Genomic DNA, 15,536 nt, shown 5'->3' with positions numbered 1-15,536 from the left:
CTAAATATTTTATTTCTGGAAAAAAGATACATGAGGTGGTACATAATCATCTGTGGCCAGTAGAATCACCTGTTTTAAAAAGAACGCAAATATTTCAAATACGTTCTTTGGCTTCATTCCTGCAAATGTGAGGAACTGCCTTTTACCACCGAATTTTCAAATCTTATTAGAAGAGCAATATTATTTGCAGTTACCAGTCTCGTCTTTGGCAGTAGTTTAGTATCTCTTGCTTTATAGGGCAGAGACTATTGAAACGGCACCAGGTATTGCATCTATAGATACAAATGTTGGCTTCTGACATCAAGATTCCATTTTCAGTTGCTGTAATTTCTCAAAATTACCAACTGTGTGCAGAACAGTAGTCATTTTCTTTGGGTGTAACCAGGTTGAGATACCTCTGACCATGCTTTGAACAACCTGGGACTCTCTTACATCCCTGTGTTTTGCGATTTCCAGTTTTGCAATTCCCTTTGCCGCTTCAGAGTTGAGTAATTTGGGCAGAAGAGCCACAATTTTCCTGGTGACGTGCACAAAGGAACCGTGACGCGAAGCTCGTCCCTGTGAAATGGTAAGTCTGAAGATTCTGCCAGCAGAGGTTACCGAAGAGCGCGCTCCTCATTAATTGCATTCTTTGAAGTGATGGAATTTGATGAAAACTTTCCAAAGTACGCAGCGTGAGGCAGACACCGAGTGTTGGAAGTATCACCCCACATAATTAGAGGTTTGAAGAGTTTTAAATAACTAGGGGAAAAAATTACAGTGAGAAGTTTGGGGAAAATGCTGGTGTTATCACTTTCACCTAGCATAATAGCACTTGATTTCTGAGGAAATTGCAGTGTGATCTAAAGTATTCTTTCATTTTTAAAAAAAAAAAAAGAATTGCTGATCATTTCAGCCTGAAATCTAGAACAAGGCAAATATTTTCCCAACAAGCAAAATGTCAGATACTGAAGGAAAAAAAATCGCAGTGGTATAAAGAAACAGTAACATCTGCTTGGGCTAAAAGAAAAATCCTGGAATAAGGAAGCTTAAATGTTCTTCTAAATCAGGCTTTTTCTAAATCTCGTGTTATAAATTAGTTTTTCAGAATACAAAAATGTTGTCATAGATGCCTCTTGAAAATGTATGAAGTGAAATATTTTTATGGAAGTGGGCTTAGCTAGTGGTTGGTAGAAAACATCTGTGCTTTTGAAGAATCCCAAAGGTTTTTCCTTTAGTCTTAATTTTTTTATTAAATATTTTTATGGGCTGGACAGACAGAAATTTCATTCTGGACGTTGCTAGTGGGGAAGAAAAACTGGGATAAATCAGGTTTGTAGTTGACCACGCTAAGCTAATGCAGTCATGTCCTCTTTAATACTCTGAATGCCATGCTCTGCTTTTGCAAATGAGATGTGAAATCTAATTTTTCGTTACTGTCTGTTTCTGTATGAAAATGGGACTTTCCGAAAAGTGGAGCCATTTGATGAACTGTTCGTCCTCCAAAGCGAGAGTGTTATGACAGATGCTTTTAGGCATGGATTTTGGAATGGAGTTGAGTTCTCCTGACAAGCCTCAAATCCTACATTTAGAGAATTTCCTCAGTTCTAAACGAATGATTAAGTTATTTTTTGAAACCTCAGAATGTAACTGTTTTTTGATAAATAGTAAATAGGGGAGTTAGGCAAAGAACGTGAGTTAAAAATAGGTTCTCATTTCTAATCTGTGCCTACACAGCTTGTGTACTCTTTCCTGGGTGCTCTTGTGCAATGGTGAGCGTAGCTGGTTCTCGTCTTATTTCTGGCTCTGCTTTGACTGATAAGTGATTTTTGAGTCGCTCGCTTATTTTTCTCTGTGGATTTGTGTCCACTACCGCAAGGCTGAGTACGCTTGCCAAACGCTTTGAGGTCTGTGGGTGAAAAGTGTTGTAACGATGTTAAATATATCCAAAACCTAGGTAGGAGATGCTGAGACAACCGTTTTACTGTTGATATGTGGCTGTTTTTCTTATGAGAGATGATGGGGATGTTCCAGTACGTCGTATAATATTTTTGAGACAATGCACTGGAGCAGGAAATGATTATTCCTGTACTACTTAACAGAATAATAGCAGCTACTGCTGCACAAAATCTGTGTTCTAAAAAAATAAATCCTTCCTATTTCACTAACAAAAATGATGCTGCAGACAGGCAGTGTTGTTAGAAACACTATATTGTGCGTGGCTAGAGGCTGTTACCCTAGAAGTAACCTCATTTTGTACTCATTTAACAGCACGGAGAGGTCTCTCCCAAGCTCTTCTTTCTCCTTCCTTGGTCTCCTTACACAATTGTCTTTTATGAGCAGTCTAGGATGCACAATTTATGAAAATGCAGTTTATCAGCTGCAGAATCCTTCTTCCTGGTGAAGAGAGGACACAGAGGGGCAGGAGAAAAACGGCAGCAGCTGTTCACCTTGGCAAGGAGCATCGTTTTTCCTTTTAATTTAGTTTTTGCATGTGTCCGTGGTCAGAAAAGCTAGTTACCTGATCTCGCTGTTATCGCTGCGAAAGCGTTTACTCTAAATTGGCCGTGGAATAGGTTTTGCCTCAGGCAATTAAACTGTAGGTGGTGTTTCATGGCCCACAGAATTGTGTTTTTGAGCAGGACCTGCCCGAGTGTGACGACCTGGTACAGAAACGCACCGTGCCGCAGCACGGAGAGCTCTGGCCCCAGCCGGTGAGTAGGGCCTTATTCTCGTGTTTGAAGATGCTGCTGGGCATCTGACTGTGCTTCTTCAGCCCCTCATCGCCCGCTTTATAAGCCATCTGTGAATAAGACACAACAGCAAGAAGGGTTGTGGGAGACTCAGGGGAGATTCTTGTTAATTTTTATGGTATTTTTACCTGCCTAAACAGTACAATTGGGGGGGAAAAAAAAAAAAGAGGGGGCCGTGTGCCGGGCTGAGGAGGGGCTGAGGTGGTGCCTGGCTCCTCGTGGGGTGGAGGAAGTCTTCTGGAGCAGTGTGGAAACAGCGTTTGTGGCGAGACTCTTGCATGGGGCCTCGCCAGAAGGAGCTCACCTCGGCTGCACCATGCTGAGGGACATGGTTTAGTGGTAACTTGGCAGTGCTGGGTTAACGGTTCGACTTGATGATCTTAAAGGTCTATTCCAACTGAAAAGATTCTATGACTTCTCCCCTGGCCTGTAGACCTCGTTGGCCAAGCACAGCTGGGCAGCAGGTCAGAGATCCTGCCGCAGCACTGGCTCCGGTCTGCGGGGAGCTTGTGCCCCGGGGAGCTTGTGCCCCGGGATGCAGGTACAAGGCGTGGGTGCAGCGGTGATAAGACGCAGTAGCTAAGCCTGTCTCTTGTCTACCAGGCAGGATTTGAGGGATCTGCTGTTCATGGGGCTGCAAACATTTCTTGTAGGTGCTTTGGACTTTCTCCTTCAGCCTCTTGGCGTGCAACCAGCATACAGTTAAGATTTCTTCTTCCTTTTGTGGGTCTCCTCCTTTGCAGGCCTCAGCTACCTTTATTTTGGTTCTCTAGGGACCTCTTGCTGTTCTGATTTTTGCATTTCATCTTACCCCACTATTCTTTAGCAGTTTTTTTCGGGAAAAATTGGCAAGGTTAGGAATATTCCTCTGTTAGAAGAGTTCTGAAGGATGTGTTCTGAGTATGCTCTTTATTTGTAGGCTCAACTGTAGTTCTGTGCTTAGGACCATTGTGTTGGTTGCTGCATGGCTCCAGTATTTAAAAAAAAAAAAAAAATAAAAAATCCTTCTTACAAGCTGTTTGAACTTGGTTTTTTTTTCCATAAAAACTGGAGGAGAAAGAGAGATCTGAAGATTTTAGAACTTTTCCTCTTGGACTAGAGCAGTATCTGGGGGAGTTTAGGAAGGTAAGAAATAAATCGGTGGCACGAGGCAAGCGCCGCATTAGCTGGCGGTGACACAGTAAGTAAGTTCATCCAGCACATGCTAATCCTGCCTGATCTGCAGCGTTTCCGTTATCTATGCAGACCAGCAAGGCTTAGTGCATTATGCTCCTTCCCTAATAAAAACACATGGGGAACGTGAAGTCTCTTTTTTTAAAAAGCAACTTACCAATCTAAAGGGGGAGAATTTGCGTTGCGTGCATTTTCTGTGGTGCTGGGCTTTGTGGTATTTTTAAACTGACCTTTTTTTTTAATTTTTTTTTAAGCATAATTAATAATTGTTCCTTGCTCTCTGAACGCTGTTCAGCTCCACTCCGAGGAGTGGGAGGCTCTGCTAGTCATTTGCACATGGAACAAGAAAGGTATAAATTGCATCTTCTAATAGTATGCTTTACTTTCCTAAGTAATTACCTTGAAAATCCTGTATGTGCTGGTAGGTAGCACTATTAAATTGTATTCTTTATTGCTGTCAGAACTGATTTTTAAATTAATTGCATTTGACCACAATCGTAGACATATAGAAATATAAGATTTAAAAATCATTAACATAGTAAAGAAAATCAAATAGTGTTTTCTGCAATTCTTTCTTCTGCCCAGGCTATTAGCATTTGCCTGAAAGTTTCCTGAAAAAAATATGGTCGTGTTTTCTCAGCAGTAATTGTGAAAAATATTGCTTGTATTTCACAGGAGTTCTGCAGAGGCCTAATGACCGCGAGCAATGTAATGATAGGTTCAAATTAGTATTGATTTTCCTATCATAACTGAAATAAGTGAAGAGCAACCACAATCTGATTGTACCCTCTGCTGGAAATCAAGGAGTTACTGGAATTTCTGGAATAGACTGACTTGGTTATTCTCAGCTTTAATGATTAGGTTGCCAGAGAAAAGATGAGTCTTTGCAATCCGCTTAACCTTGGTGATATCTCAGTAAGGAACCTCCTAATGAAAGTTAAGACACCGTTTTAATATGGATAATTTACCCAGTGGTGACGTGGGAAGGGAGGGGGTTTTTAAAGGGTTTTTTTTGACCCTGCGCAACTTTGACAGAACTTTCCCAAATACACACAAAGAGTACCCTGCATCTAGCATTCACTTTTTATAATAAAAGAATTGGTTTAATTTATATTGTAGATAAATTTGCAACTTTATCGCATCGCACAGATGCCTGCCAGCTTACAAACAGCAGAGTGGTTTAGACTTGGTTTGCACAACCAGCCTGTAATTCACAGGTTGGCAGTTGTGCGAAAGCTTAAAGCAGCCTTGGAAGAGGACAAAGCGAAGCGGTCACTTCGCTGCTTGGCTGCTATTGGCAGATCCTCGGCGCTTCTACAGCAAACTTAGTGTATGTGGGAATGGCAGGGGTAAGAAATAAAGCTAGTTTTAACTCTCAGGGCAAATCCTTCTTTGCTGAGCCTGTTTTCGTAGGTTACAGGCGTTCGTACAAATAGGTGTCCTTGCTTTTACTTTGTGTAGTGCTATGAAGTCTTCTCAGCATTTTATGAAAATGATACTGCATTGAGTTTTCTGAGGAGGAGTGAGTTTCTTGGAGCTGCCGGAAGCCCTGCGGACCAGTTGAGTTTTTTCTGTTCACAAGAAATGGAAAGAGATCACTGAAAATAACAACTTTTTGCTCTCTAAATAAGTAGTAAAAAGGGCTGTTTGGGAGATTCTTACGTTATGTGTTTCTGGGAGGCTGTGTCCAAGGAGGTGGCATAATAGCGGTAGTCACGGAGCAAAAAGTTTAGGGCTCAATACTGGAAAAAAAAGTGCCTAGTGCCTAAATTGGTGAAAGGGAAAAAGGTACAGTTAATTCTTCTGTGGCTCAAGATGCGCATGTGATGCAAAAGTAAAATAGTAAAATTCCTGAGAGTAATTTTTCAGGGGAATGTAATTCTGCAGAAACATTTGACCGGTGTTTCTTTGAAGTTTTATTTGTCGTACGTACAGCTCGTAAACATCCCGCAGGTTTGTTGCTGCTGTAGGTGGATGGCTGGGGTAGCTCCGGTACCCGCGGTGCTGCTGCCACGCTGGACAACCAGTTGGCCATGACCTCCGTTGCCTTTTTTTTCCAGTAAGCAAGCTGACCTTCTTAGCAATCCGAGGACGAAGTATTGCTCTCGCTTTTTGAACTGGTCTTGTTTAAGGTAAAATACAAAACCATCGCTGTTCAGGTACCAATTGCCATTGATACCTCAGCTTGCCTTTGACTGATGTTAAATGCACAAAGGTTTTATTTTTCTTACAAGGAATCGCCTGCAATTTCCAAGCCTGAAGTAAGAGCCCGTGTGTTTCATCTGGGAGAGCTAGACCTGAGATTATCACTTTTTTTTTGGTGACTGTCACCCTGTCTGAGCAGGTACTTCACCCTGTGAAGTTTTGATGACCTTTAAGGAGAATCAAGATGTTTGAATCCCAGCTCACAAATTATCTGTGCGATCGGATAATCTCCTTCATCCCAGCCCTTTCCTTAGTGAAGCTTCTCCATTAATTCGTCATTCAGGTTTCTGTTTTTATTTCTGACTACCTTCAGGCTCTGCTGAACCTGTAAGGAGCAGCGTTTTGTTGCTAGGAAAAACACTGTCCCAGTAATGTGCGTCACGGCCCCGGCCGCGCTGCTGGCCGTTGGGAAGAAACAGGTACGAAACTGCAGAATGTCCTGTATTATCTGAATTTCACTGAGTTTTGTTTTGTTTTTCGCTATCTCTCAATCTTTGTGTCTTGCCTTCTTGAAAAGTGGGAGGAAATGAATTTAGAGTATGAAAGGAGCCGGATAAATAGCTCTGCTTGCCAAAACCTTTTGTTAATCCAAAGAACGAGCGCCACATGGGCAGCAAAAATGTAATCCTCCTGGCCCTGCCTTGCCTGCAGTTCATCGGGGAGGGAAATATCTTTAGGGGTGAGGGGGTCAATCTGCTTGTCATGTTACCCTGTGGCTTTAAACCTGCCCCTGCAGAAGCCAAAAACGTGTGGGAAAACAGCGACGTGGTGAAATGTGTCTTAGATTCTAAATCATACCAGAACTTGCACGTTGAGATGCGTTTTAGGAATTTCTTTAAATAGTGGATTTCATACTGGATGAGTTGAATAGCTATTTTTAAAGAAGTGTGTAGGAAAACCAGACTTTATCACACGCATCCATGTAGTTTTATCCTCACCACTGTCCATTGCCAGTTTTGAACCCTGTTAATTCATACCTTTGCTATAAAGCTTCATCACTCTGAAATCGCTGGAGTGTTTACTGTCGCTTTTGAAAAACACGGTCACTGCACGCAAAAAACTTCAGGTGGAGGAACTAGGTCAGCTTGGTGTGAAAAGAAATCTCATACCCTACCTAGGATATAGTCCAGCAAAATGGATTAGACCCAGCTGCAGCACTGAAAGAGTACTTTTATTTGTAGTCTAATATCAAACGCAAAGCCTTGCTGCTTTTAGGCATTCCCTGTTACCTGCATTTAACCAGTCCGCTGGGAGATAGTTTCTTTTTGGAGAATTCGGGTAGCGGAGAGAAGCTCTTTGCTTGTAACAAAAGATTGCATGAATTAGAAAATGTGCATGGGAAAAATTTTCCAGAAAGCCTCTTTGGAGTGATTTTGGTGGGTTTTCTTTTCCCCTAGATGTTCATCCCAGGTGTCAGGTCTTTTATGTAAAGACACAAGAGAAGAATGACTCAGATTTTAGCAGTAATTTAGTCATGACTAACGGAAGTCTCAGATTTTCTTGCTAGGCTCTTCAGAAATGCAGTCCACATTGAACAGAATATGTGTTTTTGTAATTATTCATGTTCTGGTTAAACTTACTTTGACGAATTGATAAATATTTATAAAGGAAAGGAAGCTGTGGTAGAAGAGGACTCAGGCTTCCACAGAAACGATCTGCTAGTCAGGCTGGCCCGTCTCTCCATGTCTCCTCGCCGACTGTCGATTCTGATCCTAAAGTTCTGCTGAATTTAGGAGATGCTCTTACACTTAGATTTATTTTTTTTTCGCCAAAAGGTGTTTTCCTGGATGCTTATTTATGTGTGTGTTTATTTACTTTATTGCATATTTACTTATTTATTTATGTCAGATTGTGAACTGACGTGTATTCAGGAGGGAGATGCATTTGTTAGTCCCACTGGCAGATGCGCCGTGTTTGTGTTGGGCATCACAAACTCTGCACAGCCGGGCAGTAATGAACGTCTCAGACTTGTACTTTATTAAGCACAAATCTGTAGTCTGCTTAGTTCTGCTGCTTCAGCAACTGCTTCCTTCTTTTGTTCTTTCTATGATTTTTTTTCTGCATATTACAGTGGAATATGTATTTATTTCTGGCAGCAAATATTCATGCCCTATTATTTCTCGTCCCTGCATACATACCACTGTCGTGGTCTTCTTTACCTGCGTGGTATCTGGGCCAGTATCATCTAATTTGCTGTCTGCTCTCAGTTCTGCATTCTTTTTGTAACGGGGCTTTTTAGTTTCTCCTAATTGTTGAAGATCGATAAAATTGTTGAACTTATTCTAGGCTTTTATCCTGATACTGTAGTATGATTTTATGCTGCTAATAGGGTATGACTCCTGGACACAAAAGGAGAATTTTTCATAATGAGAACAATCATCCATTGGAATAATCTCCTCAGGGAAGTGATGGATTCCCCAACATTGGACACTTTTAAGACCCATCTGGACAGCCTGCTGGGCCGTCTCGTGTAGACCATACTTTTGCCAAGAAAGGTTGGACCAAATGATCCTTGAGGTCCCTTCCAACCTGGCATTCTCTGATTCTATGGCTTTTCTCACTTCTGGCCTGCTCATCTAATTGTCATATGGACTAAAAGGTAGGTAAGGTTTGCAGAGAGATGTAATGTTGCCACACAACCGTGCTGCCAAGTGTCTGGTTTTCAATAGCCATTCCACTGCTGTAATGCCTAAATCCACCCCAATTTTTTGGCTGGTGCATGTGTGTGGCCTGTTGTCATAAGAAGAGGGTTCTTGATGAGGCCATAAATCTGTTTTTCCCACTGGCCTGGGTCTGGTGACAGCCAGCGGTGGACGCCGAGAGCAGAGCGAGCCTGGGGGAAGGCATTGCCGAGTGGTTTTCTGTCCTTTGCTCCTGTCCATCCTCTTCTGGAGGGAAGCTGTGTAGGTGCTTTAGAAGACAAATCCCTCAGCTCTTTTCCGATGCTGCCTCACAGAGGATGAAGCATACAGCCCTGTGTGCTGGCATGTGTGCTGGAATGGCAGGAGTTATGTCTGGCATGGATCTGAGCGCTCCGAATGCTTTGGCTGGCGGTGGAGGGATGGATATATGTGTGTTGGGTGTACGAACCCTAAGGAAATGAAAACAACTGGAGGTGCCTGTGCCACAGCCAGCGCTGCAGGCAGACTCCACTACAGCGCTGGCATTGTGTGCTAGTGTTCCCTTTGAGTTTGTTTTGTTCTCATTCCTTTTTCCCCAGAGCTGACTGGTTTAGGGGGAAGCAGGTTCATCACAGAACTTCTCTTGTGCGTGAAAGAGCAGATGAGCTCCTGCAGACTGTGATGTCCTCAGACCTCTGCCATCAGAGGCCCCACTCTGTATTGGGATGCTGTGCCTGAGAGTTAGTGTGCGTATTTTTCTTAAAGCTTTTTTGTTTTAAATAGGTAGAGATGCAAGCTAAGTAGCATTTAACCTGGACATGGTGTTTTTAAGCTGAATCTGAACCCTCGATGGCATCGTTGTGTGGTGGCTGTAAGCCAAGCCGAGCTGCCGTGCTTGGGCATTCAGACTTCCAAATTCGTTGTGGGTGGGAACCAAAGGGCAGGTCTGTAAAACCAGCAATTGCTGTGTCAGATGGCTTTCAGTACCTGCTGCCAGGGCTTTGAACCTCGCAGTAAAAGGCAGTGGTGCAGGCTGCCAGCTTTCGGGGACCCTGACGGCTGGTAGTGGCAGGGAAGAGAATTCAGTGCCTAATTTTGATGCCGCATCTGCTCCTCGTTGGCTGGGTGGATCACCAGGGCCTGGCAGCCCTTTTTTGCTGGCAGTCTGAGTTGCTTCTTGCTCTCCTGAACTTGCACGGCATGAACAGGTTATCTGAATCCAGTTAAAAATCCCTGATTTCTCAGAGTGAGCATCATATTAGAAGTCGAACATCACCAAGCCTGAAACCGTTGCACGGCTTTTTGTGGTGGCTTCAGCAGCAAAGTTTATGAGCAGTGGCCCTTCAGCAGTTTTCTACCTCAAAGATAATCCTTCCAAGCAGGGGAGGAAATCTGTCAGCACGAAAAATGGCACTCCAGCTCTACTTCTTTGGGGAAAGAAAAGAAAAAACCCACAACCCTCAGTGTTCTCTCTCTATAATCCTGAATGTAGCTTTTTAATGAGTACTAAATCCTGAACAAGAAAGGGTAGGGGGCCTGGGAACACCCCAGGGTTTTTTTTTCCCATGTGCTGGTTTCTCCTGCTGCTTCGGCTTCTCGTCTGTTTCATTCGCCTTCGCGCTCTTGCGTGGTTCAAAGTGGCTGCAGTGTCACCCTCTACAGAAGGCTGTAATTTGGTGGCTGAAGTGGTGCGTGCGTGCCGGTGCAATAATAAATCATGTTTGTGAGTTATGATTAAATCTTAGAATCGCATACAAATGCAATTCCTTTTCTTCTGCGAGAGCCAGCTCAAGCCGTTCTTGGAGACCTTCTATACTGTATCTCTGGAAAAGGCTCACTTAAAGAAAAATTCTCTGTAAGGAGAACCCTTTACCTTTGGTTCCGTATCACTAGACGTGTTTCAGGGTTTGCTTATATTGCAGAGCCTTGTGAATACTGGTTACTTTTAACATGATTTTACTAAATATTGAATTGTCCTTTCACTAATAGAGAGCTCCACTAGCGTAACATCTGCTGCCAAGGCTTATGAAAATGGACAGTAAGTTATAAATCAGCTGTGATGTCAGCAGTTAGCTCCACAGTGTACTATCAAGACAGTTTTTTATTCCAAAATAGATTTTTTTTTTTTCTTTCAGGTTGCCCATCTGAAGAAATCGGATTGAACAACAAGAGTTTTTTATAACGGGGTGCACTTTAATCTCAATAATGAAGAAAAGCAGAAGTGTCATGACAGTAACTGCAGATGAGGTAAGTTTCTTCTAAAGGCATGTGTTATCGTTCCCAGTACTTCATGAAAGTGAGATTAAAAGTTTGTTTTGTCTTATTTTGTAACTATCAGCTGGTTTTGCTTTGCTTACTCATTTATTTCCTTAGAGTTGTTTGCAGCCCATGTAATAAGCAGCAAAGAAGCCTTGCACATTTAAAAACCAACGAACCAACCCTGACACCATGAGAATTTCAGAGGAGTCTCGTGCAGAGCGTATACTTTGCTGTTCTTTGGTCAGTTAACGCTGGCAGGCAGCTGGGAGCATTTCCATACCTTATGGAAGTTCCATTCTGGATCCCATCTTTGCTCCTGTGCAGCACGTATATACTTATACGTGTTTCAGCATCTCTCCCCACCGTAGTTGCTGAACGCCTAATGTGATGATGCATGTGTTGTTCCGTTACTGCACTTGCTAATCATCATCATAATTCCCTATTAATTAAGCTCCAGTTCCCATTCTCTGGAGAATTGTCTCAGTTTGTAATGATGGCATGAAAACCGCAGCTTTAATTGACTTGTTTGTCACAGCTGGGGCTCGCCAAAGATGGAAAACCTCATGGAATGTATATGAAAATACAGTGGAGGAGTGGAACCTAACAGTTAATGTGTCCGATAGCACTCCTTCAATAAATGTTTCTTTTACACTCTTAGACCACACGTTGCACTACTTCATAGTCAGTTTTGCTGAGCACGATGCTCAGTCCTTGCTGATTGTAATGAAAGCAGGCATCTGAAGTCTAATGGAAAGCTAGAAAACTCTGCTGTATGCTTCTTAAATAATGACAAAAAAATTAAACAGTTTTATAAAGTTTATAAATAAAGGCAGGTTAGGTCATATGGAAGGCAGGATTTCCTTTCTGGGGTTCCTAGGAGTATTTTTGACCTGATTTTGTAGGATTTGGATCACTGAAGAGGAAAAACTGCTTTAACTGATCAAAACCTTTTTTTGAGACTATTTCTGTTAGGAACTCCAGACATGGCGTAAGGTGTCCTAGCTGGGAGCTCTTGTAACCGAGTAGCTCTTGGATAATTAAGGATATGTCTAAGTCCAGTATTCTTGACACCTTTCTCTGTCTGGTCGTTCATCAAAAAAAAGTGTCAAACCAGGATGTTTGTGCCGTGGAGAGAATGATACTTAAGATGGATGTTGAGCGGAATGTTCTCTGAAAAAGTTCAAAACATCAAAAGTTTAACGTATCACAAGGTGACCTGGGTTATTGGCGTTTTCAATTAGATGAGAATTAGATGCTGAATTTAGCTTAGGCAAGTTTTGAGTGAATTTTCATTCATAAAATAACAATGCAGCAGTGTCAGGCTCTGCCAGGATTTTAACATAGAATTATCTTTTCTCAGTAGCTATGACCATAGAACAATTGAATGTGTTTTATCCTCATGGAGGAAGACATTTGTTTGCGGAACTTCAGTGGCTTTTCTGTCTTTGCAGAATGCTCTGGATTACCTGGAGTGCGGGCTGAGTAAGTCCTACAGTACTTCCAGCCATGCTCTGGGCATAGACCTCTGGAGAGGAAGAAGATGTTGTTCGGGTAATTTGCAGTTACCGCCACTATCCCAACGACAGACAGAAAAGGCAAAGACACCTGACAGAGACATTGTCTGCAGACCAACAACTCTGCCTTTGCTGACACCTCCAAGTATTGCCATCACCACTTACCAAGACTGGTAGGTTCTTTCCCTTTGTTATGATTGTCGTGTAGATGGCTTTTCTAGTTTGGGTTTTTTTTGTTTTGTTTTCTACTTTTGGGTTGTTGGGTTTTTTCTTTTTTTTTGAAAGGCACGGGGTAATTATCTTGTATATATTAATCAGTATTGTTGATGTCTATCAGACAGCGTATCACAGATGCACGTTTACAAAGTAATTGCCTTTTTTTGAAATTCTACTTCTGTTAAAACCTCTTCTGTTCACCTTTTTTGTGCGTCTTAATGAAACTTTTGTGTCGTAAATTCCGATCTCAGCCAGAGGATGTGTGTTACTAGCTTTCCACCCACAGAAGAGTTGAGGATGGTGGTAGGCTCTTCTACAACAGATAAGGAAAACGGCTTTAGCTCTCTGGCCAAGTGTTAGAAGAAAGGCTTGAAAAAGCATTTGTATCTGATGTTAAGCTCAAGAAAAGTCCCAAAGAAACTATCAGGGAGCTGATTAAAAGGGGGTTGCTAAGAGGTGAGTTCCAAAACTGAAACTGAATGTTACGTTCCGAAACAAGGAAGTTCATCTACAGGGAGGAGAGGAAGACAAAGCCCCAAGTGTTCATGTGTTGGAATTGCTATGATAGATTTTAACGGCAAAGTGAGATTAGATGCCCAGGTTGCCATCTGAATCTTGGAATGGCACTGCAGCTTCAAAACCTGTACTCTCAACTTCAGATTTCAGGTGTGCTTTGGATTCCAGTTTTTAAATGCTCCGCTCTCAATTTCATTTGCCGGCTGGGAAACATGTTCACAGCGTTATTTCCAAGTCTGAATCTGGTTTTAGCTTCTGTTAAACTCAGCATTCTTCAGAGCTGGCATTTCAGTTTGCGTTTGAACAATTATAGATTTGTTTGTTAGAGTCCTTTAAAAACAGTTTTCGTATTGAAGACAGGATTTTTAAACTACGCGCTTGAATAGATGAGATAACAGAAATCAAAGAGGAATTAGCAGGGGCTTTTGTTCAATTTTTGCATTTAATTGCTGTGGATAAATTCAACAAAATGAGTTATCTAATTTCAGATGGATTGTGAATTTTGACGATAAAAGGGTTGGTTTACCTTTATGAGCATTTGAACGAGTGTTCCCTTTTGTGTACCTGCAGCAATTTGTAATCTTGACTGCAAGACAGTTGAGAGCCTATTCATAAGGTGTGCTGTTAAGAACGAATTACTTCTGATCTTTGAATACGCCTTCATACACGATTTAGGAAAACGCAAGGAATTGCAATGGATTTACCATTAGTTTCCCTTGTAACACAAGGGGGCATTGCTGCTCCTCTCTTCCGTTACAGCAGGCTCGACGTATGCATATTGTGTTGCACAACATGCATTCTTGAACAGTGTGCCAGTCAAAGAGAAAACCTAGCTGATGCTCAAGTTACTGCTGTTTCTTTACTGCTGTTAATCTCTTATAAGTGAGCAGGCAGATTCCGACTTCTTGGTTTTGCTTGAATCTGTCACATCTGTTTACATCCCTGTGGGGAGCTGGGAGCTGCTGGTTGGCGTGGCTGGGATGCAGAGTGCTGTTCCAGCACGTCGGTGCACGGGCATCTTTGCACCCCCCTCACCTTCCTGACTTGGGCATCAGTTAGACTGACTGCTCTGACAGCTGGCAAGAAAATTGGTCTAATTTTTCCCATTTTCTGTTCAAGTCCTAGTCATCAAGGGCTTTTGAATAGGTTAGCCCTGTTCTCTACCCCATGCCAGGCAGTTCCTTCCCTACCCAATTCCCAGTTGCCCTGGGCCTGACCACGCTCTCAGGGAGCACAGTCATGATCGAGATTTTCTTGTGTAGGAGCGGTGCAAGTGGGATCTCGTCCTGAAGCTGTTGGGCTTCTATATTGTCGTTCAGTTCGGCACGAAATATACCCCAGAGGCAGGTTATATTTGTGTAAGTCCGGCGTGTGCCGTTGTGTGGAAACAGCTTTGGAATGATATGAGCATTAAGAAACTGAGTGAGTGGGCAATAAAGTGATAGGAAAATTTCAGTGTAGATAAATACAAAGTGATATATCTGAGCACAAAAGAGTTGGAGCTGCAAAGCAATATTAACTGCTCAAGAGCAAGATCCTGGGTATAGGAGAGAAGTCCAATAGAGTTGCAAGTTCAGTATTTATTAATGGTCAAAAAGAAAATTAATTGTTAAAGATTTGAAGGAAAAGAATAGTGAGTAAAACAGAACATCAGGATGCCATAGTAGGAACCCATTAGTTGGCAAAGTGTTGCATATGGTGTACAGTTCTGGTCCTTCCTCTCAAAAAAGGGTACAATAGAACTAAAAAGAGTTAAAGGCCTCTAAGATGATCAAACATACGGAACAGCTTCTGCGCTGGGATTGACCGAGGAGGCTGGAACTCTTCAGCATGGAAAAGACAGTTGTGGAAAGGGATAGGACTGAGGTCTTGCTAGTGGTATGATCTATTGCTTGTTTTCCCGTCTCGTATGAGAACAAGGGGCCACCAAATAAACCGGTATGACAGGCGTGAAGCAAATGCAAGGAGGTCGTTCGTTATGTAGTTTCTAGTTATGCTCTGGAACTTTGTGCCGTAGGATACTATAGATGCTAAAAGTTTGAGCAGGCTCAAGGGAAAGCTCAGCAGATCCTTGGAGGAGTGATCTGCTGTGATTTCCTTCTGAAAACAGAAACCCCATCTCTTGTTCAGCTTATGAGCTGCAAGTTGTTTAGGACTGGGAAATATCTGGGGGGAAATATCATATATGTTTGCTTTCTGTTCCTTTCTTTTCTGTGCTTTTAATCTCTTGTAGGAGTCCAGATTATAGGCTGGATGTACCATTGGCCTGAGCAGTAAGGCCATTCTTACATTTCAAGCCT

General features: G+C 42.3%; 1 protein-coding gene across 2 annotated transcripts in view; it reads left to right on the top strand.

Annotated features, from left to right (window-relative positions):
* PDE4B (phosphodiesterase 4B) overlaps positions 1 to 15,536 on the top strand; it is a 219,516-nt gene that overhangs the window by 14,586 nt on the left and 189,394 nt on the right. Inside the window, exons 2-3 of one of the 2 annotated variants that reach the window (XM_063342708.1) lie at positions 10,867 to 10,978; positions 12,442 to 12,677. In XM_063342708.1, coding sequence (XP_063198778.1) covers positions 10,937 to 10,978; positions 12,442 to 12,677 — 278 coding nt within the window. In that variant the 5' untranslated portion in view covers positions 10,867 to 10,936. Of the gene's footprint in view, positions 1 to 10,850; positions 10,979 to 12,441; positions 12,678 to 15,536 lie in introns of those variants that run through there. The other variant, XM_063342709.1, reaches the window with a different exon arrangement.

Source organism: Chroicocephalus ridibundus, chromosome 8 (assembly GCF_963924245.1).
Source record: "Chroicocephalus ridibundus chromosome 8, bChrRid1.1, whole genome shotgun sequence".
NCBI lineage: Eukaryota > Metazoa > Chordata > Aves > Charadriiformes > Laridae > Chroicocephalus > Chroicocephalus ridibundus.
The sequence above is the reverse complement of the archived record's forward strand: the minus strand, read 5'-3'. Positions and strand labels throughout refer to the sequence as shown.